The 26,280-nt window shown below is 43.1% G+C and overlaps 2 protein-coding genes across 2 annotated transcripts in view; one reads left to right on the top strand and one right to left on the bottom strand.

Moving 5' to 3' along the window:
* Positions 1-17,156, bottom strand: part of LOC308669013 (solute carrier family 12 member 9-like) — a 376,525-nt gene extending 359,369 nt beyond the window's left edge. Inside the window, exon 1 of the mRNA XM_081329437.1 lies at positions 17,131-17,156. The gene's annotated coding sequence lies outside the window, so the exon portion shown is untranslated. The remainder of the gene's footprint in view (positions 1-17,130) is intronic.
* On the top strand, positions 2,919-26,280 carry LOC308669298 (cytochrome P450 2J6-like; the record flags this gene model as incomplete). The annotated part of the gene is made up of 9 exons (XM_081329935.1): positions 2,919-3,092; positions 8,092-8,254; positions 10,087-10,236; positions 11,569-11,729; positions 13,773-13,949; positions 16,322-16,463; positions 20,756-20,946; positions 22,633-22,774; positions 26,102-26,280. 9 exons carry the CDS (start codon positions 2,919-2,921, stop codon positions 26,278-26,280), a joined length of 1,479 nt encoding a protein of 492 aa, XP_081186061.1.

Here is a 26,280-nt window from a genome sequence, read left to right on the forward strand (position 1 = left end):
TATATTAAAAATGACAATAAAAACCCAACCCATCCCCCATCAGGCCAAGCCGGCTTGTTCAAATAAATGCGTCTTCAGATCGCGCCAGAAGGAGCGAAGGTCGGGCGCCATCCGGAGCTCCAATGGCAACCGATTCCATAAATCCGGGGCACCCACAGAGAAGGATAATGTACATGAGCTTCAGTTCGGTTTAGCAATTAAGGCATCAGGCTAGAAACTGGGAGGCTGGGAACTCCAGTTCCTCCCTAGGCATGAAGCAGCTGGGTGACTGTTGTATAGTGAGTTCTTTGGAGGCAGTAAGTGAGACGAGTGGCTGCAAACAGGAACATTGCTTTATTGAGGCAACAGGAACAGAACTGAAACAGAGGCTTCTGCGCAGCTACTTATACGGTTGGCCACTAGGCGGCAGCCAATAGGTTTAAAACAGGGCTTTTCAACCTTTTCACCCATCGTACCACTTTTAGGATATGGCAACATCCGAGTACCACCAGTCGCCTAGCAAGGTATCCAAAACTTGATGGCCAAAAAAAAAAAAAAGGGAAAAAAGTGATGAAGTACAGGTAGTCCTCGACTTACCACAGTTCGCTTAGTGACTGTTCGAATTCACAATGGCACTGAAAAAAGTGCCCCCCAAGCCACAGCCGAGTAAGAAACCAGCCTGCCCGCCCGGCAGCGCTCTTCTGCCTGTCCAAGGTTTTCATTGTTGTGAGACTTTCTGTTGAGGATTGGCAGCGAGGGTGGGGTGGGGTGGGTTTTTTTTTGGATTTTATTCCCCTCGTCTGCTGGGTGGTTGCAGCAGGTTTTGGTCACTTCACATGACCCTGGGACACTGTGACCATCATAAATATGAATCAGTTGCCAAGCATCTGCATGTAAATCACAAGACCCTGGAGATGCTGCAACATTCCAGCTGATCGGCGTTTCTTCTGGGCTCAGCAGAAGTGCCAGGATCAGTGCTGAGCTCCAGCCGGAGCCTAGCGCTGATCCTGGTGCTTCCGCTGAGCCCTGACAGCCCTGCAGCTCCAGCCGTCTCTCGCTCAGGCTTGTGCGGTGCTGCCACCGGTTCAGCTCATTCCCCTCCCCCGCTACCACTTCTCTAGGATGGTCGCGTACCACCTGCCCGGTGCCAATGTACCACAGGTGGTACCTGTACCACTGGTTGAAAAGCCCTGGATTAAAGGAACTCTTTCCCGCCCCCAAATCATCCAATGATCTTCTTGGAGATAGCAAGTCTGGCTAGTCAGTGACCGTTAGACACACCAATTGAGCAACCTTAAGCAGCATTCAAACAGACAGGTGAAACAGTTCAAATAAAATCCCAATACAATACAGTGACCTTGCTTGAGTCCTTATTTCTTAGCTCTAGGAAGGAGGCAATGGCAAACCACTTCCAAAAAATTTGCCAAAAGAAGTGCAGGAATTTGTTCAGGCAATTCCAGGTGGCCTCACTGATTTGAAGGCATGCACATACTTTATTTATTTATTTTATTTATTTATTCGGTTTATATACCGCCCTATTCCCAAAGGACTCAGGGCGTTTTACAAGGCAAAATTTAAAAACAATCCAATATAAAATTAAAATAAAATTAAATTAAGTCTAGCCGCAAAAAATAAATCACAATTTAAAAACATTAAACCCCTCAGTCCAGACCAGATAGCTCAAAGAGCCAGGTTTTTAGGTCCCAGCGAAATGAACGAAGGTCGGGGGCAGTCTTTAAGAGCTTCAAGATAAGAGCAACAGGAATAAGACATAGATGAAGATAAAAATGCTAGCAATAACATTAGTTGAAAATAATTAGCATCTGCAAACCATTTTTGTAAGATAACTTTGTAAAATAAACATTAGGTGTCCCACAGCCACCGTAAGGAGATACATCCCCCCCACACACACACCATTTTCTGTGTTTTTGTATCTTTGTTGAATCTTCTGGAATCTGTTCATTTGTGCCTCAAACATATAGGCCATCCTAGGCAACGAGCAATCTCAAATTAAGTTAACGTTCATAGATTCAGCTTGATTTATCACCAAGTATTAGAAAAATTTCAGCTCTTAAGGTAAAGAAAAAGGAGTAAGCTTTTACTTGCCATTTGTTTTTCTTTTTGCTTGAAGCAAGGAGCACAACTGAGCTATCTTTTGTAATACTGTTTTTAAAACTGGATGATTAGCACATAGCATCTACAATTTGTTGCACGACTGAGATGGACCACATCTAAATTGAATAAATAAATTTGGATCGCAGCCTTTTTATTCTCCTAATAAGACTTTGCTATGATTTTGCTGAGGGCCAAGCTGCACTCGAGGGCACAGTTTGCCCCCAACGCTACAAACCATCCACATAACTGCAGATTGGAGCGTTTTTTTTTACAAGAGCTGAGTGTAATTCTGCGCTTGAGCTCCTTCGGATTAGATCTCCTAGATGGCTGATTCGCTTCGGAGAGATTCTGGAGGAGCCTATATGATAGCAATAGGACTTAAACTCATATACTGCTCCGTAGTGCTTTACAGCCCTCTCTGAGCCGTTTGCAACCTCACTGTACGTTGTAATATCAGAGAGTAGCATTGATACTCATTGGATTTGGGGCCAATAAATTCCTAACGTATTTGATAAAACATGTTCCACTTGAACAGGCAGCATATCTGTCATCATGATCTACTCATAGTTGGTGGAACTGCCAAGACTTGAGGCAACCTGGGTTTTCTAATAAGAAGAGAGGGGCAAGGTGTACTCAGAATCTGACCAAATTCCAATAGTTTTAGCTTAAAATATGCCTGTAGGGTGAGGAGGATCTTAAACTGGCTGAGCAGCATCCAGAAAATCACTTGACTCTTGACAAGACTGAGCAAAACAGAAGGCGGCATTCACCGAGGGAGACGTTTGGAAAGAGACGTGGGAGGGAAAAGGAGAAAACGTACCAAGATGGCAGTCTTGCCTGGTCTGCTACTAATTCTCTTCATCGTTGTGCTTGTGATTGCACAGTACCTGAAAATACTACGGATGGCTCGAAGGCTTCCTCCCGGACCGACACCTTTCCCAGTTATTGGAACTCTGTGGCAGATGAGATTTGACTTTTCCTACGAGACGCTGATTACGGTATTTACAAACTCTGTGCTCAACCTGGCTTAGATCAGCTGAGATACTCCTTAGAATTAAGGCGAGATTATTAGTATGGATGATCTGGGGAGACGAGGGGCTCTGGCATCTGAGTACCACGTTGGTCAGAAGCAGAGTTAAGTCATTGGTCCCTCCAGGAAGAAGGAGGGAAGAGATGATGGGTGGGGAGGTGGGTGCAGGACACCTGGCTGAGGGCCAAGAAGGGGATCGATGTCTGCTGAATGTTGGAGGCTTGAAATAGGTCTCTAGTGCGAAGCTGACGAAATGGGCCCCGATGCTGTGCTCGGCTATCTTCCATCTTCTTTCTTTCTGAAGTACGGAAGACGTTTAAGCTGAAGCCGGACAAAGTCCCATGTGCTGCTCCAGCCATCTCGCCAGCAGCCTCTTGCAAGGCACACCTGCCAGAAGTTTTCTTGCCTTTCAACTAAAAACAAATATATGGAAATATATCCACAAAACCCATGCTGGCCACATCTTTTTTTCTGCTCTTGTTCTTCTTCATCTCATTCCTGGATATGACCGAGAGAACCTTAAAGTGACTTTCCAAGGAAAGGTTGCTTCCAAGTGTTAAATAGCGGGTTCTTTGGCGCAGGAATGAAGACGCTGAACAGAGTACAGTACTCATTGTTTATTTCGTGCTGGAACTGTACTGGGAAAATGGCTGCGACTAGCCGCAATATATAGTCTAGCCCCTAGGTGGCAGCCAATAGGTTTGAATCAACCATTGCTGCCTGGAGATAGCCAATTGCAGCATAGGAGACTTGTAGTCTGGGTTGCTGGAGAGTCGTTAGCTGCTCCAGCAACCCACGTGGTGTTTCACAAGTTGTTGTTGTTGTTGTTAGCTGCGAAGTCGTGTCCGACCCATCGCGACCCTATGGACAACATTCCTCCAGGCCTTCCTGTCCTCTACCAGTTTCACAAGAGCCCAGTACATAACACCAAGCATTTTCAAGCCACGACTGGTTGTGTACATGAAGAGAGGGAGAATTTCCAAAAGGCTTTTTGGAAGAAATCCTACTCCCCCTAGTTCTGCCATAAGGTTTTTCATAATATTTCCTGCAGCCCTTTTTTTAAAACAGCTTTGAACTAACCCATACCATAGTGTCCAAGCCTCTGTGGGCTCGATGCTAATGGGAGGTGGGGAAGGGGACAAGGACGGTGGCTGGGCACGTCCAGGTGCAGCGGAGGAGGCCAGCGACAAAACCGGTGGCGACAGACCTTCCCTCTCACCCATTACCCAGACCGTCGAAGGAGAACCCGGCGGAGCAGGGCTAGGTGGCCGTTGGCTCTGTGGCCGTCCCGCTGAATAGCTGATTGGCACAGGGAAGCAACAGGAAGCCCGAAGCTTGCAGTGTGTCCTTACCTAGCTGCTCTTATCAGCACGCACGCCGGATGCTGGTTAGGTAGGGGGCAGGGGGCAATTGGGAGACGCATATGTAGAACGTTTGCTCTTTCTGTGACTAAAGACATGCCAGAACGTTCCGTGATTAAACCAACCAACTGTGAACTCAACGGCTTGTTTCTTGTTGGAGCCAAGGGTGTGGCAAGGACGTCTGACAGAAAGGTAGCACAGCGTTGTGTACAAATACCGGGGAATGGCTGAGGGCACGCAGGGGATGGCGCCTGTGGGCCAAGGGGGAGAGCCTGCTAAGGCTGGGGTGGTAGCGCCAGCTCCGGATGCTAGGGTTAATGATGCCCAGCCAGTGGTACGTGCACGAGGTCCGACCCGCAGAACCGGAGAGCAACACACAGGCAGTCCCGGGCATGGTGCAGGAGGCAGGAGCCTCAGGAGAGTGGTGGCATAGTTCGGCTGTCACCGGCCTGGCAGCCAGCCACCTACACACACCGAGTGCTTTGGCCCACCCAATGTGTTAATGAAATAGTTAATGAAATAGTCCTTACTATTGGCAAGAATCAGAAGGAGAGGCCCCAGAGAAGATTGTGTTTTTATCTATAGATCCAAAAAATAAAAAAAAATAAAAAAGTCAACATTGTCTTGATGATTACACTAGATGAAACCTGTTGCTAAAACATGTTCAAGGCTTGTCTAATTGGAAATGATCCAGATACTTTTAGAAACGTTGTACGGATTCTCATTAGAAGCACTCCATGCTTGTCTTATGTTGGAAGCGGTAATCATAAAGCTATCCTATTGTTTTCAGCAGAGGTTTTTCCCTTGAGAAACCTCTTAGCAGCCTTAGCCATTAGACCCCCGTGGAAAAGATTAAGAAAGCAATCTCTCATTTGTGATCATTCAAAGGATGGACAAAGGTCAGTGAGTTCCGGTTTTCTCCAGTGGCGGTTCTCAACTTCAACTCCCATGGGAACTCTCGGAGCTGAAATTTCACACACCCTAAAGATCCCGAGACTGAGAAACAGTGTTAATTTTTGAGGAGTCCTTGGTGCTCTCTGAGACTGCTTGTTTCCTTGGAGACACAACTAGGGAACATCATCAGTGCTAGTAAGGAGTGGGGTTTGAGAGCAAAGCCCACTCCTTACTAGCACTGATAATATTACCTAGATAGGGTAAGGTAACGTCTGCAAGAAAACAAGCAGGCTCAGAGAGCACCAAGGACATCTCGTTTCAACCCTTAGCTCCAAATATTCTCCTTTAAAGGTGATTTTTGCCTGAAAGCATTAAACTATGTGAGCACTCAGAACTGTTCAGAACTAGGTGATGCGGCATAACTTCTCAATGCACAATCAAATGCGCACAATTTCCTGACAGTTAGAACACTCGATCAGTGGAACTACTTGCCTCCAGAAGTTGTGAATGCTCCGACACTGGAAGTTTTTAAGAAGAGATTGCACAAACCTTTGTCTGAAAATGGTATAGGGTTTCCTGCCTGAGCAGGGGGTTGGACTAGAAGACCTCCAAGGTCCCTTCCAACTTTGTTATTCTGTTAAATCAGACATGTCAAACACAAGGCCCGGGGGCTGGATCTGGCCCGTGAAGTGGTTTCATGTGGCCCGCGAAGCCATCCTGGAAACAGTGAGGGAACGGCTCCCACTGCCTTGGCCCTGGCCCAGAGACCCTCCTTCTGCCAGAGACCCTCAGATCTGTCCCACTCCTGCCCAGGCCCCCATAGGCACCCTTGATGCGAACATTGTAGAGCTGGCCATGCCCACCCAGTAGGCCATACGCACTCTAGCCACGCCCACCCAGTAGGCCACACCCACCCAGGCCACACCCACCCGGCCCCCTGAGGGCAACCGCAATGCTGATGCGGCCCTCAATGAAATTGAGTTTGACACCCCTGTGTTAAATGGACAAACCTATCATATCTAGGGGAGGTCCATAATAGTGTGCGATGATGCAAAATGAATAGAACTACCGTATGTTGTTACATGACCAGCTGAAATGTTCTGTTTGGGGCTTCAGCAAATAGTCTGACTGATTCAAAGCAAATTGATGTTATAATACTTATGTCTGTATACACATTGAAATAAACTACACCACAATTTTCTTTGAGACTTCTAACATTTCGTAGCATTACACTCCTAATCTCATTATAGCCTAAGGTAATTTAGGTAACATTATAGTCTCCCGAATGGCATATTTGCTTTAAGCAAAGATTTTGTGTTAAATGGAAATGTCCCAAAGGTGCTTTTTTCAGGAGGCAACTGGACTTTCTTGTTTTTCCTTTGAAGAAGTTTCGCTCCTCATCCCAGAGGCTTCTTCCGCTCTGACTGGAGGGTGGGGAATGGAAGGATTTATACTCCTCGCAGACAGCTGGTTGTTTGCCTTCTTTTAGAGAGCTGTTGAAGCCATTTGGAGGTTTTTGTGTCCTCAGAGTCACCTGAGTAGTGCAAATGGGTGTGGAGCCTTCTTGGCTGCAGGATGTTTTCTATGCTGGGTCCCATCATTGCTGAAGACAGGCACAGGCTGTTGGGGATGAGTCCATGTTGTCTGCATCTCAAAGTGAAGCGCAAATGGTTCCCGTAGTCCGCAATGTTTTCTGGAAATCCGTTCATCTTCCTGCACCATTCGAAAAGTGTTTCTCCCAAATTGCATAGCTAAATGCCTGTGGAGATTCTCAGTCACTCAGGTCATGGTTGTCCCAAAGGGGCCTTTCCAGGAGGCAACTGGACTTTCTTGTTTTTCTCCGAAGATGTTTAATGGAACATCTTCTTCAGCTCCTTCCATTCCCCACCATCCAGTCAGAGCTGAAGAAGCTTCTTGGATGAGAAGCGAAACGTCTTCAAAGAAAAACAGGAAAGTCCAGATTTATTTATTTATTTATTTATTTATTTATTTATTTATTTATTTATTTATTTATTTATTTATTTATTTATTTATTTTATTTGTATACCGCCCTTCTCCCGAAGGACTCAGGGCGGTGAACAGGGCAATACATAAAAACAAGATACAAAAATTAAAAATTATTAAAAAGTAATTAAACAGTGCCCATAATAAATTAATATAGATTAACAGTTAAAATCCATTTATAAAATCCAACCCTGTCCCATCAGGCCAGGCCAGCTTGTTCAAAGAGATGGGTTTTAAGATCGCGCTGGAAGGAGCGGAGATCGGGCGCCATCCGGAGCTCGACCGGAAGATGGTTCCAAAGATCCGGCGCGCCCACAGAGAACGCCCTCCCCCTGGGGGCCACCAGTCGGCATTCTTTGACCGGTGGCACCCTGAGGAGGCCCTCTCTATGGGAGCGTACTGGGCGGAGGGAAGTTGACGCCGGCCGCAGGTGCTCCCCAAGGTATTCCGGACCCATGCCATGTAGGGCTTTGTAGGTCATTACTAACACCTTGAACCTCAGGTCCTTGAACCTCAGGAATCAGGTCACCAGATGCCTCCTGAAGAAGCACCTTTGGGACAATCACGACCTGGATCACTGAGAATCTCTGTAGATGCAAAATGCAAATGATTCCCAATGATTTTTGAAGGGTGAATAGTGCCTACGTATTAGCAATGGCTTCAATAGAGCCAGTCTAAGATTTATTTTTTCTCTCCCTGTATCTGCAGCTAGCAAAGAGTCATGGGAATGTCTTCACCTTGTGGTTGGGGCAGTTACCAATAATTATACTCAATGGATTTGAGGCAGTGAAGGAAGGTCTGACAGCCCATCCAGAAGACATGAATGGACGGCCAACAAGTCCGTTTTTTGAAAAACTTGGCAAGAGAAAAGGTGAGTTTAATGAACTTCCTCTGGAACCAGGTCACCAGAAGAGCATGTGAAGAAGGCTTTGCCAGTAGAACTCTATGAAAGTAAAATATTATATTTATAAAGAGGCAAGAGAACAGTGGGGCCAGAAAGATGAAATCCTAAGAATTTGAGCAACAATTTCCCCCTGGCATTTAGCTCTAATTTGTGTTTGTACCTCAGCAACCAGTCAGATGCAGCATAAAAGAGTTGGAAGGGATCTTGGAGATCTTCTAGTTCAATCCCCTGCTCAAGCAGGAAATCCTATACGATTTCAGACAAATGGCTGTCCAGTCTCTTCTTAAAAACTTCCAGTGTTGGAGCATTCATAAGTTCTGGAGGCAAGTTGTTCCAGTGGTTAATTGTTCTCACTGTCAGGAAATTCCTCCTTAGTTCTGGGTTGCTTCTCTCCTTGATCGGTTTCCATCTGTTGCTTCTTATCTTGCCTTCAGGCGCTTTGGAGAATAGCTTGACTCCCTCTTCTTTGGGGCAGCCCCTGAGATATTGGAATGCTGCTATCATGTCCCCCCTCGCCCTTCTCTTCATTAAACTAGACACACCCAATTCCCGCAACCGTTTTTCATATGTTTTAGCCTTTAGTCCCCTGATCATCTTTGTCGCTCTCCTCTGCACTCTTTCTAGAGTCTCAACCTCTTTTTTACATCGTGGTGACCAAAACTGGATGCAGTAATTCCAAGTGTGGTCTTACTAAGGCCTTCTAAAGGGGTACTAACACTTCATGTGTTCTTGATTCTATCCATCTATTAATGCACCCTAGGACTGTGTTGGCTTTTGTGGCAGCTATTGGCTGAGATAGATAGATAGATAGATAGATAGATAGATAGATAGATAGATAGATAGATAGATAGATAGATAGATAGATAGATAGAAAGATATAGATAGATGGATGGATAGACAGATGGACAGACAGACAGATGGACGGACAGACAGAGATAGACAGGCAGGACTGCTAACTAAAGGCAAAAAGAAAGGCCCATTTTAATGTACCACTGGTGAAATAGGGGAAAATTACAGATATCCATTTTCCAAGGTTGTCTAGTCCAACCCTTTTTCAATAAATTTGGTTCCATTCTCGGCTGTCAACAGCTACTGGAAACTTGAGGCTCCTTATGAAAGCTACCTGGAATATGTCAGGATTAATGCCATCTTAAAAGGTCAGGTAAGGTTCCTGCTATTTCCACCCTATTCTCCCCCCCCCCCTGTTGGAGTATGGAATTGCTAGTTCAAATCAGTTTATGGCTGCCTCAGGCAAACACCTAATTACGGTGACTGCTCACAAGAGGGTTTCGTTACAAGCTAGTTTCCAGAAACCTGGTTGGCCAACAAATATGTGCTCATTGCGGGCTGCCCTTTTGCCAAGATTCAAACACTGTGAATGGAGGCCTCTTGACGACACAACATCAAACACAAACAGACCTACAATCAAAATTCTGGATTCCAGTGGTGGTCATAAATCAAGGTCTGCCTGTATTTGAGCAAAAAACACACAAGTCCCTTTGGCAACTTTCTGACGAGCAAAGTTAACGGGGAAGCCAGATTCACTTAGCAGTGGTGATATTAACTGAACAACTGCAGCGATTCACTTAGCAGCTGCGGCAGGGAAGGTCACAAAGTGGAGCAAAACTCACTTAACAATGGTTTTGTTTAGCAACAGAAATGTTGGGCCTCCGTTGCGGTTGGGCGGGGAGGACAATCTGTGTCTGTATTTGAAGAAGAAAAAAAAAACCATTATCCGAAGTGTTTTGATGGCACAACATCCAGTACGAGCAGAAGACAATCCTGTGGTAACTTTTCAGGTATCATTTTTGCCAGTGGAAACACATGGAAGCAACATCGGCGAATTGGGGCGATGGGCCTCAAGTTTCTGAGCCAAGGAAAGTCAGGCCTGGAGCATCAGATCCAAGAAGAGGCTTTGCATTTGATTGAGGTCTTTGACAGCACTCAAGGTAAGGCTCTAGAAGCCATTTCTAAAAAAAAAGAAAAAAGAACGGTGGAAGTATTTGCAAAGGGACCCCAAGGCCTGTTTCATTTGCCACTGAATCGGGCTATCGTTTTTTGTTTTTTTTAAAGAAACGTTTTATTGATTTTTTACAATAACAATCCTTAGTGTCTAGTGTACAGCGTGTTGTCCTGCTTCATAAATTTTGAAACCCCCCCAATCAATAGTAGTTAATTAACAGTCAGTAATCTTTAATTTTTGCACTTCCATAATTAATATATTAATTAATAGTATATTTGTTTGATCCTCCCTTCTCCCAACAGTATTCTCCTTCTTCAACCTTAAACAAATATAATTCTTACTATTTTCAGTGTATAAATGGTTAAATGTACACATTTTTTCCAGGTTTGTACAAATAATAATAACGTCCCTGTATGACATTTTTTTCTTATCGACGTGTTGTTTTTATAAAAATCATCTTATTAGTTCACCATAGATCCTATTTTCATAATTCTTGTTTGAGCTTAATAATTTTCTCAATCTTTATCGTCTAAATATCCAGATTTTTCATTTAGATACACTATCCCAATGTTTTCATATTCCATGCATTATAAAAAATACTATACTGCTTATCTGCCTTATGACATCTACCTATAACATCTTTTCTGATAACTTTATATTTCACTTGCAGGTGTAAACGTTGATTTGTTAAATCACTATATATCCTACTTTCGAAGTTCTTATTTAAGCTTAATTTCCCCCTCAGTATTTCAGTCTGAATTGGGCTATCCTAATTAAAGGTAAAGGTAAAGGTAAAGGTTCCCCCGCACATGCGTGCTAGTCGTTTCCAACTCTAGGGGCCGGTGCTCATCTCCGTTTCAAAGCCGAAGAGCCAGCACTTGTCCGAGGACGTCTCCGTGGTCATGTGGCTGGCATGACTAGACGCCAAAGGCACACGGAACACTGTTACCTTCCCACCATAGTGGTCCCTATTTTTCTACTTGCATTTTTACGTGCTTTCGAACTGCTAGGTTGGCAGAAGCTGGGACACGTAACAGGCGCTCACTCTGTTACGCGGCACCCGGGATTTGACCCGCCAAACTGCCGAACCTCTGATCGACAAGCTCAGCGTCCTAACCCATCCTAATTAAGGAAGTATAAATCAGATGAGAGCTTCTAATTCCATAGTAGGTGAACATACTATGATCTGATGGGTTGAAGGAGAAAGCAAAGCAAAATATGTGAGTTGGAATCACCAGGAAATGACTTTAAATAATAATAAAAAAGATTTGCATCACATTTATAGCTGACGAGTGAATTTTCAATAAAAAAAATACAGGGCAGCCAATGGAGCCTTCTTTCCCCATCATTCTTGCTGTCTCCAATGTGATCTGTTCTCTCCTGTTTGGCTATCGGTTCTCCAAGGAGGATGAAACTTTCCACCGGCTGATCAAAAGCACTGAATTTATACTTCAAATTGGAGGAAGCGCCTGGCAGGTTGTAAGTAAACCATATCTAGAAATTTCCTCAATCCTACCAATGTCCCAACTGTCAAATCAGAAGGTCCAGGAAATGGTGCAAGAGGCAAAGATATCATGGGGAAGATCTAGAGTTGTCTCTCTTTCTAATCCCCCTTGGATAAGTAAGAGAAAGAAATGCGTATGAGAATATTGGAATATTAGCAAAACAGAGGTAATATGCTCTGAGGTCAAGCGTAGTTAATAGCAAATCAGCCACAGAGGTTAATGCAGGGGTGGGATGCATGAAATGAAAAATGGGAAGTATAGTATTTTTATTTTTATTTATTTTTATTTTATTATTATTATTATTATTATTATTATTATTATTATTATTATTATTATTATTATTATTAACAAAACAACAGCAACACAACAACAACAACAACAATAAAGTTGGAAGGGACCTTGGAGGTCATCTAGTCCAACCCCCTGCTCAGGCAGGAATCCCTATACCAGGGGTAGGCAACCTCGGCTCTTTTATGACTCATGGACTTCAACTCCCAGAATTCCTGAGTTAGCATAGCTGACAGGAATTCTGGCAGTTGAAGTCCATGTGTCATAAAAGAGCCGAGGTTGCCTACCCCTGCCCTATACCATTTCAGGCAAATGGCTGGCAAGTCTCTTCTTAAAAACTTCCAGTGTTGGAGCATTTACCACTTCTGGAGGCAGGTTGTTCCACTGGTTAATTGTTCTAACTGTCAGAAAATTTCTCCTTAGTTCTAGGCTGCTTCTCTCCTTGATTAGCTTCCATCTGTTGCTTTTTGTCCTGCCTTCGGGCGCTTTGGAGAATAGCTTGACTCCCTCTTCTTTGGGGCAGCCCCTGAGATATTGGAACACTGCTATCGTGTCCCCCCTCGTCCTTCCCTTCATTAGACTAGACATACCCAATTCCAGCAGCCGTTCCTTGCATATTTTAGCCTCCAGTCCCCTAATCATCTTTGTTGCTCTTCTCTGTACTCTTTCCAAAGTGTCAACATCTTTTTTACATCGTGGTGACCAAAACTGGATGCAGTATTCCAAGTGTGGCCTTACCAAGCCATTGTAAAGTGGTATTAACACTCCACCTGATCTTGATTCTCTCCCTCTGTTAATGCAGCCCAGCACTGTGTTGGCTTTTTTGGCAGCTGCAGCACACTGCTGGCTCCTGTTTAAGTGATTAAGACAGGTTGATCAGACAAACATCTCACTCTGTCCTTAGGGCAGGACTACATTACATCACATCTTAGCAACTGGCTGTTGTCTGAGGAGCAAATGACATGGGTTTTGTAATCTGTTAGCTAACACAGTTATTTTGTATTTTAATTTGTTGTATTTTCTCTCTTTTAAAATAAGGTTGGTTCATTACGGATTGGAATGTAGGATAGTTGCATGGATTGATTAAATAGCTTTTAACATTCCTAAAAAGAAAAGATAAATCTTCAGATTGATTATTGTCTCTGTTCAGGTATAATACAGACAGGAATTTAGGAATAGCTTTTAATATTCCTAAATTGAAGAGATAAACAGGCTGAAGATTATCTGATGATAAGAGAAAGTTTGTTAGTACAAATTGGCATCTGGTTTATCTCTTTAGTGAACTCTAAATAACCTTTTTCCTTACAATTTACGCCCCTTCTGAGGTCAGACCTCATTTTAATGAACGTGTGTGATATTATGGGATGCAAATGGGTAACATGCTTGACCGCAGGTAACTGATTTCCTGTGCAAAGGGGAGGTTGCTTTTATCCTGTCCAATCAACTTTCCTCTTGGATGTTTCTTTGTTATGCTAACTAGAAAAGGTGTTGTAAGCTAAAGATCAGGGTTTCCTCTTCGACTGCAAGGAATCCCTTTTGTCCGAATTTTCTGATAAACTGTAATAAAATTATTTTTCTGTCTTGGTTTGTCTCACTGGAAACTATGCATGCCGAGGCATGACCCTTAAAAGAGCCGTATTTGGCGTTCAGTTCAACAATGGCCATGTAGAAAGTTTCTTTCCTTACTCCCAAATATTGTGTTTTTAACGAGGTTCCCTGTCTTACACAGGTCTATGAAATATTCCCATGGATTATGAATCACCTCCCGGGCCGTCACCAAAAAGCCTTTGCTTGTTATGATTTTTCAATTTCTTTTATAATGAAGGAGATCCAAAGTCATGAGAAGAGTGGGACGCGAGACGATCCACGGAATTTCATTGATTTCTACTTGGCGCAGATGGCAAAAGTAAGAGATCTGTACCATTAGGGTATCATTCTTCAAACTCAAACTCGTCTCGGATCAGTAAATCTTTTTCCTCTCAGTAAGTGCTCCGCTGTTTTACCTTCACAAAAGTTTCAGAGTCACAGAGTTGGAAAGGGACCTTGGCAGTGGTGGCATTCAGCCAGTTCCCACCAGTTCGGCAGAACGGGTAGCTATGTTTTTTTTGTCGCCCAGGCCCAGAATGGCCTTCTGGAAGTGGCATCCACACAGAGAACTGGCTGTTCACCTATTTGAATCCCACCACTGGACATTGGGGGTCTTTTAGTCCAACCCCCTACCTCAGGCAGGAAACCCTATACCATTTCAGACAAATGGCTGTGCAGTCTCTTCTTAAAAACCTCCAGTGTTGGAGCATCCACCGCTTCTGGAGGCAGGTTGTTCCACTGGTTAATTGTTCTGTCAGGAAGTTTCTCCTTAGTTCTAGGTTGCTTCTCTCCTTGACTAGTTTCCATCTGTTGTTTCTTGTTCTGCCTTCAGGTGCTTTGGAGAAGAGCTTAACTCCCTCTTAAACCACCCTGTGAGATGAGTTGGGTTGATAGAGAATGGCCCAAATTCACCCAGCAATTTTTCCTGACTAAGAAGGGCCTAATAAAGGAGAATATTTGTAGCTCAGAGTTGAAACGGGGGCGTCCTCGGTGCTCTCTGAGCTTGCTTGTTTTCTTGCAGACCTTTCCTTACCCTGTCTAGGTAATGTCATCAGTGCTAGTAAGGAGTGGAGTTTGCCATCAGTTTATATTCTGGTGGCTTGCCCTGTGATTGGGGGTGATTATTTTGTTGGGCTGTTTACCATTGGTTCTTTGGCAGTTTCTTGATTGGGGCATTGCTTACTTGATTCTTGGTCTGAAGTTGACCTTGGAGTTAATCTATGGTGATCTGGATGCTGATTGCTGGTGGAGAGGTGCTGGAGTCTTTTTGTTCCCTTTTGGTTGATTGGCTAGTTGATTGTCTCTTTTGCACAGTCCATAGGTATTGTTAATGTCTATGTGGCTAATTTGTCAGAGTGCCAGGCTTCTAGAAATTTATTTTATTTTTATTTATTTTAATCTCATTTATATCCCGCCCTTGTCCGAAGACTCAGGGCGGCTTACAATTTAAGCACAAACCAATGTGCTTAGCAAGAGCCTTCATTCTATGTATATGCCTGCTTATTAGGGCTTTCGCCCCCCCCAAGCGGCATTATTACAAAGTCAGCTTAATTGCCCCCAACAATCTGGGTCCTCATTTTACCTACCTCGGAAGGACGGAAGGCTGAGTCAACCTTGAGCCTGGTGGGACTCGAACCTGCACTAATTGCAGGCAGCTGGTGTTACTTAAGGAGGCATTAGCCCACTGCTCCACCAAGGCTCCACCAGAAATTCCCTGGTGTTTTTGGACTTAACCTGATGTAGGATTGTCACATTTTCCCTATTGAGACTATGGTTACATCTGTCTATACGTTGTGAAATTAATAAAATTAAGAGGGGCCTAGAGCAAAATCTCTTGATTTCTAGGCCAGCCCCTTCACCGCTAGGCCAAAGTGGTTCTCCTCATGCCAAACTCTTTTGCATTATTCCTGAGCCTTCATATGCATTCACAGAATAAAGATGACCTGGGTCTTCTAAACTGAGGAATCTAGATTTCCTCTAGTCGGTTAAATATTCAATGTTCTAACTGTTGAAGGAAAAATCTTCATCATGGTTCAGTCCAAGCCGGGAATAACTAAACATGGAGACTGCTTTAGAAAGAAGGTTGCAGTTTATTGAAGAGGAGAGCCAGACAGAAAGATGGCTCTGGAAAAACTGTCCGCATGGAGCTGGGAGTGGTCGGTTTTTATACCTTCTGGGGCTCTTCAGGTTGTTTCCTGTTCCTGTTTGAGGCTTTGTATTTCCTGTGTCGCGTACTTTGACCTGAGTCTGAGTGTGCCCCTTTGGCATCTGTGGGCTAATCCTATTATGTCCTGTCTTAGACTTTGGGTGGGGTATGTAGATTTTAAGGGTCTTTGTCTTCCTGATCTCTTCAGCTTCTAGCTGGAAGCCTCCAACCTTCCTGAATGGATTATTTACACCTGCATTTCTACAGAGCTGGTTTCTGCTTGGGGGAGGGAGACTTGGGGCTATTAAAAAAAACTGGGCATGCTTTTCTGCCTCTTTAAGATCCTTTGAGGAAATATAATATTTTGCCTTTTTAATATTTCCTTCTCTGGGGCGGGGGGCGGGGGCTGACTTCCCGCATAATGAAAGGATTTGATTCTTGAGCAGGTTCCTTATTAAGTGAATGAAGTTCTCCTTTTTATGTCTCTCAACACCCCTCCCACCCTTTCTATTCCCTCACCTAAATCTCTTGATATGCATTCACAGAGTCAAGGTGACCCCACATCTACTCTGGATGAAAGCAATCTGGCCTACACTATCTTCGATTTTTTCATCGCAGGATCAGAGACCACAGCTACCACATTGCATTGGGCACTACTCTACATGGTGGCCTGCCCGGATATTCAAGGTGAGAGGGACGAAGGTAGAAAGGCAGGGGGAAATCTCAGAACTGTAAACATATGCATGTAACATTAACTTGAAAAATTAATTTGAACCTTAACTTGTTACATTTAATATGTTCTTCTGTTTTCTTCCAAATTGCTCAAGGCTGCTTCTCCCCTTCTACTTACAAAAATCTTTGACTTGTAGGAATGAAACTAGTTCTAGCTTACCCACGGAATGGCACAGCTGCTTTGGGACAAATTGTATGTCATGGTTCCGAGAAATGCAGTACTTCAAAGAACTTCAAGGCACTGTTTACCTTAGAGAATCTTTTATTATACTCGCATAGCTTTGGCAGGTACATATTAGAAGCCAAGATCTGAATTCTCCTCCCGTGAACACATCGTATCAACCACAATTCCCTCCCTTAATTTAATGTCATAAATCACATTCTCCAATTCGTTTAAAATGCAAACTTTCCCTCCTGTTTAACAACCCAAATTCTTATCTTCTTTTCTTACAAACAGTCTTGAGATACATTCTCCCTACTCTCCCCAGCGACCACTAATTCTAGCTCTAAAAATAATATACGAGTTAAAGGAAGGCTACATCTCCCTATGTTGTCAAGCAAGAACATCCGATGTTAGCAGCACTGACATTGTACTTCCAACTAGGATTTATCTAAGGCACACCTGACTGAGGAATTCTGGGAATTGAAGTCCACAAGTCATAAAAGGGCCAGGTTTGAAGACCCCTGTCCTAAACTAACATGCATTAAGATGTGAAGAAAGTGTGACCGCTCTGTTTAAATACGTGGGATGCGATTTTAGAAATGAATGAATTTTATTCCCTTTGCCTTTTAAACAAAGTAATGTAAGTGTCGCCTCTGAGCTTAATGTGAAGATTGGACCCAACATTTTGTCCAGATCAACAATGTGTCTCAAAATGGAATCTTTCCTTGAATGGATTTGAGAGGAAACACTGAAAGAAAGCAGCACATTCTCAAGTCCTCCTGGAGACCAGTTGTCTGCCTTGGAGACTACAAACATCCTAGGCTGATTTAGCACAATGCTGCTCATGTTTAATAATAATAATAAACATTTATTGTCAAAGTACAACATGTGTACATTGAGATTAGCTGAGCCTCCCCCCGTGCTCTCTCCCCCCAACACACAGTGACAACAAACCCTCCATCCCACCACACTATGTCAACCAACTACACCACACACTGGCCTCCCAAGTCAATTCTGCATAAGATTATGTCCCATTTAAAAGCCTAACAGCCCACGGATAAAAGCTATTTTTCAGCCTGTTGGTACGGCTGGCTATATTCCTATATCTCCTGGGAAACACAAAAACAATAACAAAATGAAATTGAATTGAATGGTAAAAAAGTAAGGTTCTACATTTAGGCAAGAAAAACCATGTGCACAGGTATAGTATAGGTCAGGGGTGTCAAACTGCTGGCCCGTGTGAAGTAGGCTATAAAGAAAGATACAAAGAATACATAAGAGTGCTGCATGTCATAAATGTGAGGCAGGACATAAAAGTGAGAAGACCCGTGCATTAGTTAGAATAGACTCCTTGGCAGCAGTAGTCTTGCAGAACAGGCGTGCCCTTGACCTCCTGATAGCTGAGAAAGGTGGCTTGTGTCTATTCTTAGGAGAAGAATGCTGCTTTTACATGAATAAATCAGGAGTGGTCAGAGAGGTGGCAAAGGACCTGCAAGACAGAGCATCCAGAATTGGCCAGAGAATCCAAGGAACTGACCAATGGTTCTCATGGTTACCAGGAACCGCATGGGTCAAACAATTGCTGTTCCTGTTGTTATTGTTCTGTACCAGCCTGCTACCGGCCCTGCAGAAAAGGCAGGGACAACCCCTTTACAAACGGCAAGAGGCTGGAATTACGCCTGCCAAATTTATAGCTACAAAAACAAACAAGACACGAACCAAGAAATAGGAGCTTTAAGAAACACGAACTATCCAAGCGGTTGCCTTCAGCAAAACAGCCCTCCCCACACATTCCCCTTATATAGAATTCAGGGCGTGGCTTCTCTCTGCCTCCTTCCGAGAAGCCCCATTGCCTTCCTCTGTTTACTCCTAATTGACTGCCTCCTGCGTCGGGCGTCCTTGAACAGGGCCAGCTGTGGGTCATCTTCATCCACGCTGTCAGGCTCACACAGCTGGGTCTCCGTGGTGACCAAGTGGGAGGGGCCTGGCTGAGGGCTCTCATCAGCAAGATCTTCAACCCCCTCAGCAAGGTCTTCAACACCCCCCTCCTCCTCCTCTGAGGCGTCCAACCCAACTGCCGAACCCACTGGCTGACCCTGAATCACAACAGTTATGTGGGATAGCAGGACTAGCCTTCATCCCGTGTGTAATTCCCCTATTAAGACAATTGGCTATGAGGTCAATGAAAGAGATAAAGATTGAAAAGGAATTGGTTGTACTAGAGGGATCTTTGGAAAATGGATTTACACCTGGGATTCTAATGGAGAGTAAGGATCCAGACGGTGGAATATATGTACGGTTTGGACCTTGGGGATTAGAGACAGTGCCTGAGGAGGATGAAGTCTAACTTATTGACTTCTTCCTTCCCTCTCTGCTCGTTGCTCTTTGGTCTCTTTCTTGAACTGTCGGCAGGAATCAGAAACAACGTGTTGCTCTGCTATACTGTTTGCCTATCCTAATATACAATGGTTTTGATAGTTTATCTTTGCTTGCTGGGGAAAATGTAATTACTTGCTGAAATGAAGGAATATCATTGAATGTGAGACTCCACATCAGATGAAATAGAGTCTCAAAGGGGGGAGTGAAGTAGGATATAAAGAAAGATACAAAGAATACATAAGAATGCTGCATGTCATAAATGTGAGGCAGGACATAAAAGTGAGAAGACCCATGTATTAGTTAGAAGAGGCTCAAGGAAATGGAAAATGTCAAACCACACATTCACCCATGGGACACATTTAGTACAGCTGACACAGAATTCAGTTGCAGCTAACCACATATGTCTCACTTGCAGCTAACCACATATGTCTCACTTGTAGCTAACCACATACATGGTACAGGAAACGTAGACGCTAGCAAAAAGACAAGGTTGCAAAACAGTTTAGCAATGCAAAGAGGGGCTAGAAATGAGCTAGAAGGGGGCCTGTAATTCATGTAACCAATTAGAGCTGATAAGTTACATTTCCATGTTTTGCTACTTTTGGAGACTATATCTGTCCTTGCTTTTCCATGACAAGGTGTTCAGACATTGCCTTTGCTTTTTGCTCTGAAACTTTTGTGCAAAATAAAACAAACTTCTTTTGATTCTGGGGTCTGAGTCTCTTGATTCTGCAACACGTGGGCCAGATGCATCATAGCAAAACTACGCCCATCCCATTGCCAGCAATGGCAAAAAAGTCATGATATGTTGCGACACGTCACGTGACATTGTGAGTTTGACACCCCTGGTATAGGTGGTACTTTGCTCAATAGTAGCAACTGTGAGAGGGATCTTGGAGTCCTAGTGGACAATCACTTAAACATGAGCCAGCTGTGTGCTGCAGCTGCCAAAAAAGCCAACACAATGCTAGGCTGCATTAACAGAGGGATAGAATCAAGATCAGGTGGAGTGTTAATACCACTTTACAATGCCTTGGTAAGGCCACACTTGGAATGCTGCATCCAGTTTTGGTCACCACAATGTAAAAAAGATGTTGAGACTCTAGAAAGGGTACAGAGAAGAGCAACAAAAATGATTGGGGGACTGGAGGATAAAACATATAAGTAACAGTTGCTGGAATTGGGTATGTGTAATTTAATGAAGAGAAGGACGAGCGGGGGACATGATAGCCGTGTTCCAGTATCTCAGGGGCTGCCACAAAGAAGAGGGAGTCAAGCTCTTCTCCAAAGCACCTAAAGGAAGGAAAAGAAGCAACGGATGGAAACTAATCAAGGAGAGAAGCAACCTAGAACTAAGGAGAAACTTCCTGACAGTGAGAACAATTAACCAGTGGAACAACCTGCCTCCAGAAGCTGTGAATGCTCCAACACTGGAAATTTTTAAGAAGAGACCGGACAGCCATTTGTCTGAAAGGGTATAGTGTTTCCTGCCTGAGCAGGGGGTTGGACTAGATGACCTCCAAGGTCCCTTCCATCATCACCATCATCAGCATCATCATCATCATTTTTTATTATTATTATTATTATTATTATTATTATTATTATTATTATTATTATTATTATTATTTTACACAACAGACGTGGAGGAAGAGATATGGTTGGAGATGTTATGTATAGTCTCTAAAACTGATCTATTTTTTTTCAGCCAAAGTCCAAAAAGAACTTGATGATACTCTGGGTTCTTCCTCCCGGCTGATCTGCTGTAGTGATCGGAGGAATCTGCCTTACACCAATGCTGTTATTCATGAGATCCAGCGCTATGCCAATATAATTTTAATTGGCGGCCCCAGACAATGTGTGAAAGACACAACAGTCCTTGGTTTTCCTATTCAAAAGGTAGACATTTCTCATTGCCTTATATATTTCACTTAGGTGGAGGTTCTTCTAGAATTGCAGCAATTCACCAAAAAATGTGAACCACTTTGGATAATAATGGTAACCATTAAAATATATATATTATGAGTGATCTCAAGTGTTTGTAAACATTTCTCAAGCCCAGAGATCTGACTCTGACATTTTTCTCCCCCTTGCTGTTTGAGCAAGTGGTTGCACATGACACTTCTTCTGTTCTGACCCCAAATCTAGTATTTTCTAAGGAAGCACCTATTGGACTCAATTGCAAAATCAGTAGATGGAATGGAATGGAATGGAATGGAATGGAATGGAATGGAATGGAATGGAATGGAATGGAATAGAATAGAATAGAATAGAATAGAATAGAATAGAATAGAATAGAATAGAATAGAATAGAATAGAATAGAATAGAATAGAATAGAATAGAATAGAATAGAATAGAATAATGGATAAGGATAACATAGGATAGGATAGGATAGGATAGGATAGGATAGGATAGGATAGGATAGGATAGGATAGGATAGGATAGGATAGGATAGGATAGAGAATGGAATAGGATAGGATAGGAAAGGGTATGGTATGGTAGGGTTAGAATAGAATAGAATAGAATAGAATAGAATAGAATAGAATAGAATAGAATAGAATAGAATAGAATAGAATAGGATAGGATAGGATAGGATAGGATAGGATAGGATAGGATAGGATAGGATAGGATAAGATAAGATAAGATAGATAAGATAAGATAAGATAAGATAAGATAAGATAAGATAAGATAAGATAAGATAAGATAAGATAAGATAAGATAAGATAAGATAAGGTAGGAAGGATAAGATAGGATAGAATAGAGAATGTAATAGGATAGGATAGGAAAGGGTAGGGTAGAGTAGAGTAGAGTAGAATAGAATAGAATAGAATAGAATAGAATAGAATAGAATAGAATAGAATAGAATAGAATAGAATAGAATAGAATAGAATAGAATAGAATAGAATAGAATAGAATAGAATAGAATAGAATAGAATAGAATAGAATACAAAAATGGAATAGGATAACATAGGATAAGATAGGATAGGATAAGATAGGATAGAATAGAGAATGGAATAGGATGGGACGGGACGGGACGGGACGGAACGGAACAGAACAGAACAGAACAGAACAGAACAGAACAGAATAGGAATTCTTTATTGGCCAAGGGTGATTGGACACACAAAGAATTTGTCTCTGGTGCCCAAGCTCTCAGCAAAAAAAGTGATAGGTCACAGATCATAAATCATAGTTACAATCATTAATCATAAGATACAAACAATAAATGATAAATCGTAAGATACGAATAGAATAAGGTAGTAGGAAAGATGAGAAGATGAGAAAAGATGAGAAATGAGAAGGGCTCATTTCATCTTTATGCTGTTTATGTAGGCTTCCTGGGATGCCATTACATTTTTTAAAAAAGTTGTCTGGTTATTAATTTTTGACTTGAGAGCATGGTGATTTAATTTAATGACATTACTGTAGAATTATTCTGCTTTTATAGTTTATTATGGTATACGGATAGGCAGGAATTTCATGTGGGAGAAGCATTTTTTTTTTCTCACACGGAAACCAGATGTTTTCTAAAACTGAATCTTTAGATTGATGCAACTGAACAGTTTAAACTTTCATGGCTTTTCTAGGGGGTCACAGTTATACCAAATATATCCTCAGTTCTCCTGGATCCTAAGGAGTGGGAAACCCCTGAATGTTTCAATCCTGGTCATTTTTTGGATCAAGAAGGAAACTTTATCAACAGAGGAGCCTTCATACCCTTTTCCACAGGTATGTCCTAGAGCCGTGGTGGCGAACCAGTGGCACACGTGCCACGGGTGACACGCAGAACCCTCTCTGTGGGCACATGCACCATCGCCCCAGTCCTAGGCCTTCAGCTGGGTTTTATAAAACCTTTTCGCTTTAGGTCTCCGCCACCGTGTGCAAGGAAAAAAAAGTTTCAGTCAATCAATTTCAACTTCTCGCGGGGAAAAAAAGATCTCGCCAAGTTGGAATTGATTGATTGAAACTTTTTAGTTCCACCCAGTCTGCCGTTACCACTGCAGCCACGCCCACCCAATGGGCCACGCCCACCCGACACCTGACAATACATAAGTGGGTTTTGGGTTGCAGTTTGGGCACTCGGTCTCTAAAAGGTTCGCCATCACTGTCCTAGAGGGAATCTTCTCCCCCAACAATTATATATATGTATAGAGAGAGACGCGGTGGCTCAGTGGGTTAGGACGCTGAGCTTGTTGATCAGAAGGTCAGCAGTTTGGCGGGTTGAATCCCGAGTGCCGCGTAACAGAGTGAGCACCTGTTACTCGTCCCAGCTTCTGCCAACCTAGCAGTTCGAAAGCACGTAAAAATGCAAGTAGAAAAATAGGGACCACTGCGGTGGGAAGGTAACAGCGTTCCGTGCGCCTTTGGCGTCTAGTCATGCCGGCCACATGACCACAGAGATGTCCTTTGACAAGTGCTGTCTCTTTGGCTTTGAAAATGAAATGAGCACCGGCCCCTAGAGTTGGAAACGACTAGCACACATGTGCGGGGGAACCTTTACCTTTTATAGAGAGAGAATATAGAGCAGACATGTCAAACACAAGGCCCAGGGGCCAGATCCGGCCCGTGAAGTGGTTTCATGCGGCCCACGAAGCCATCCTGGAAACAGGGAGGGAACGGCCCCCACTGCCTTGGCCCTGGCCCAGAGACCCTCCTCCTGCCAGAGACCCTCAGATCTGTCCCACCCCTGCCCAGGCCCCCATAAGCACCCTTGATGCGAACAATGTAGAGCTGGCCACGCCCACCCAGTAGGCCATACGCACTCTAACCACGCCCACCCAGTAGGCCACGCCCACCCTGGCCCTACCCACCCGGCCCCTTGAGGGCAACCGCAATGCTGATGCAGCCCTCAATGAAATTGAGTTTGACACCCCTGATTATAGAGTGTTCAGTTTTCTCATGCATATGGACATGGAGTCCAGTTTTTTTTAATATATATAATTTGGCAATTCAATCTGATTCACACATTGCAGATAAAGAGATCAAAGCTCACCTTTTCATATCCCATTAACTGCAATGTGAAGATGCTTCTTTTCAGCCTCTACTAGAATATGAAGAGGAGTCTGGAATTCTTGGCTGATTTTTGTTTGAGCTTGGTTGTTGTTTTACAGAGGTTTCATTACCCAATTAGATAACATAATCAGAGCTAGAAGGGAATAGGGTTTGTCCTCTCTCTATATAGTGGCTTGCTCTGTCAGTATTTCTGCAAGCATTGTTTTCTTCTTGGTAGTTCCTTGATTAGGCTGTTGTTTATTGTACGATTGATTATTTGAATTGGTGATTGAGCTATTGCTTACCGATTGATTGTTGGTCTGGTATTAATCCGGATGTTACAGGTAGTCCTTGACTTATGACCACATTTGAGACCAACATTTCCGTTGCTAAGCAAGGCAGGTGCTAAGTGAATTTTGCTCTATTTTATGACCATTGTTTTTGCCACAGTTGTTAAGTGAATCGTGCGGTCGCTAAGCAAATCTGGCCTCCCCTATTGACTTTGCTTGTTGGGAAACTAGTTGCAAATGGTGATTATGTGATCCTGGGACTGTCATAAATTCATGCTAGTTGCTAAATGCCCAAAATTGTGATTATGTGACTATAGGGGTGCTGAAATGGCCATACCTGTCTGAGACAATATAGGTTCTTGTGCTCGAGCAGGGGGCTGGACTAGAAGACCTCCAAGGTCCCTTCCAGCTATATTCTATTCTATTCTATTCTATTCTATTCTATTCTATTCTATTCTATTCTGTTCTGTTCTGTTCTGTTCTGTTCTGTTCTGTTCTGTTCTGTTCTGTTGTTCTGTTCCGTTCCGTTCCGTTCCGTTCTGTTCTACTCCACTGTACTCTATTCTGTATTTCTGTTCTGTTCTATTCTATTCTATTCTATTCTATTCTATTCTATTCTATTCTATTCTATTCTATTCTATTCTATTCTATTCTATTCTATTCTATTCTATTCTATTCTATTCTATTCTATTCTATTCTATTCTATTCTATTCTATTCTATTCTATTATTTGGCATTTTTTCCAATGCCATTGTAACTTCAAATAGTCACTAGATGAATGATTGTAAGTGAAGGACCACCTGTAATACCTGCTTATCTGGGGGTTGATTGCTGTGGAGGAGGTGTTTTGGTCTTCGTGTTTCCTTTTTAACTTGGTGATTGTCTCTTTTGAATAGTGTGTAGATGTTGTTTATCTCTGTGTGCCTGTTGATGGCTGATTTGTCTGACTTCCAGCTATTTTCTAGAATTTTGGGATTTAGCTTGGTCTAGGATGCTCACAGTTCCCCAGTTAAAGCTATGGTTAACCCAGTCCATGTATTGTGCATTTAAGGAGTTTTCATCACGTCTTCTGACTGCTAGCTGGTGTTCATGGATAATTCTGCTAAATTTTGGGTTGTTTGGCCTAAATACACTTACTCTGTATGTTGTAGATAACTCTTGTGCTGTTTTTTCCCTTTAGGGGCTATTGGGTCTTTTGTTTTATTTAAGATGTTTTGGAGGACTTTAGTTGTTTGCATGCTACGGTGATGTCATGTGATTGAAATAGTTTGTTGTTGGTTTCTGAGATTTTTTTAATGCATGGGAGTGTTCTTTTTTCACAGCGTGTGTTGATTGATCGATCAGTCACTTTTTGATAGTGGAGTAGATTCTGCACATCTGCTTGGTCAGATCTGGAATAGTCTCTTTAACAACTTTTATTTCAGAGGTCTTGAATTCTAAGATTTTGTTTCTTGCATTATCTACTTGCACTAAAATGGCATTTGTCTAGAACATAGACAAACATTAATATCTGTCCATTAAAATCCTTTAAGAAACCCCTAAGAGGCCTATCCTTATTAGAGGGCAGCAAGTTTCCCAACCAGGTTGCTTTTAGACCCTTTGGACCACAACTCCCAGAAATACCTGGGCATGGGAGTCGGAGTCCTCTCCATCTGTAGGACTCCAGTGTGAAGAAGAAAGATTTCAGTCGAGAGACAAAGCAAATAGGAGATGAAACTGCCCTTAAATGCTCACGGTTCTTCCTGTTGCCTTTTCCTCCTACCACTCTGGTGTAGGTCAGCGAGCCTGTTTGGGAGAAAACCTGGCCAGAATGGAACTCTTTTTGCTCTTCGCCAACCTCCTGAGAAGGTTCCACTTCCGGCTCCCAGAAGGAGTGACTGAAGTCAACACAAAATACATTAAAGGCATGACGTTGCAACCACATCCACAGCTGCTCCGTGCTCTCCCTCGCTAG

The sequence above is a fragment of the Vipera berus genome, assembly GCF_964194415.1.
Source record: "Vipera berus genome assembly, chromosome: 5".
NCBI classification, from domain to species: domain Eukaryota; kingdom Metazoa; phylum Chordata; class Lepidosauria; order Squamata; family Viperidae; genus Vipera; species Vipera berus.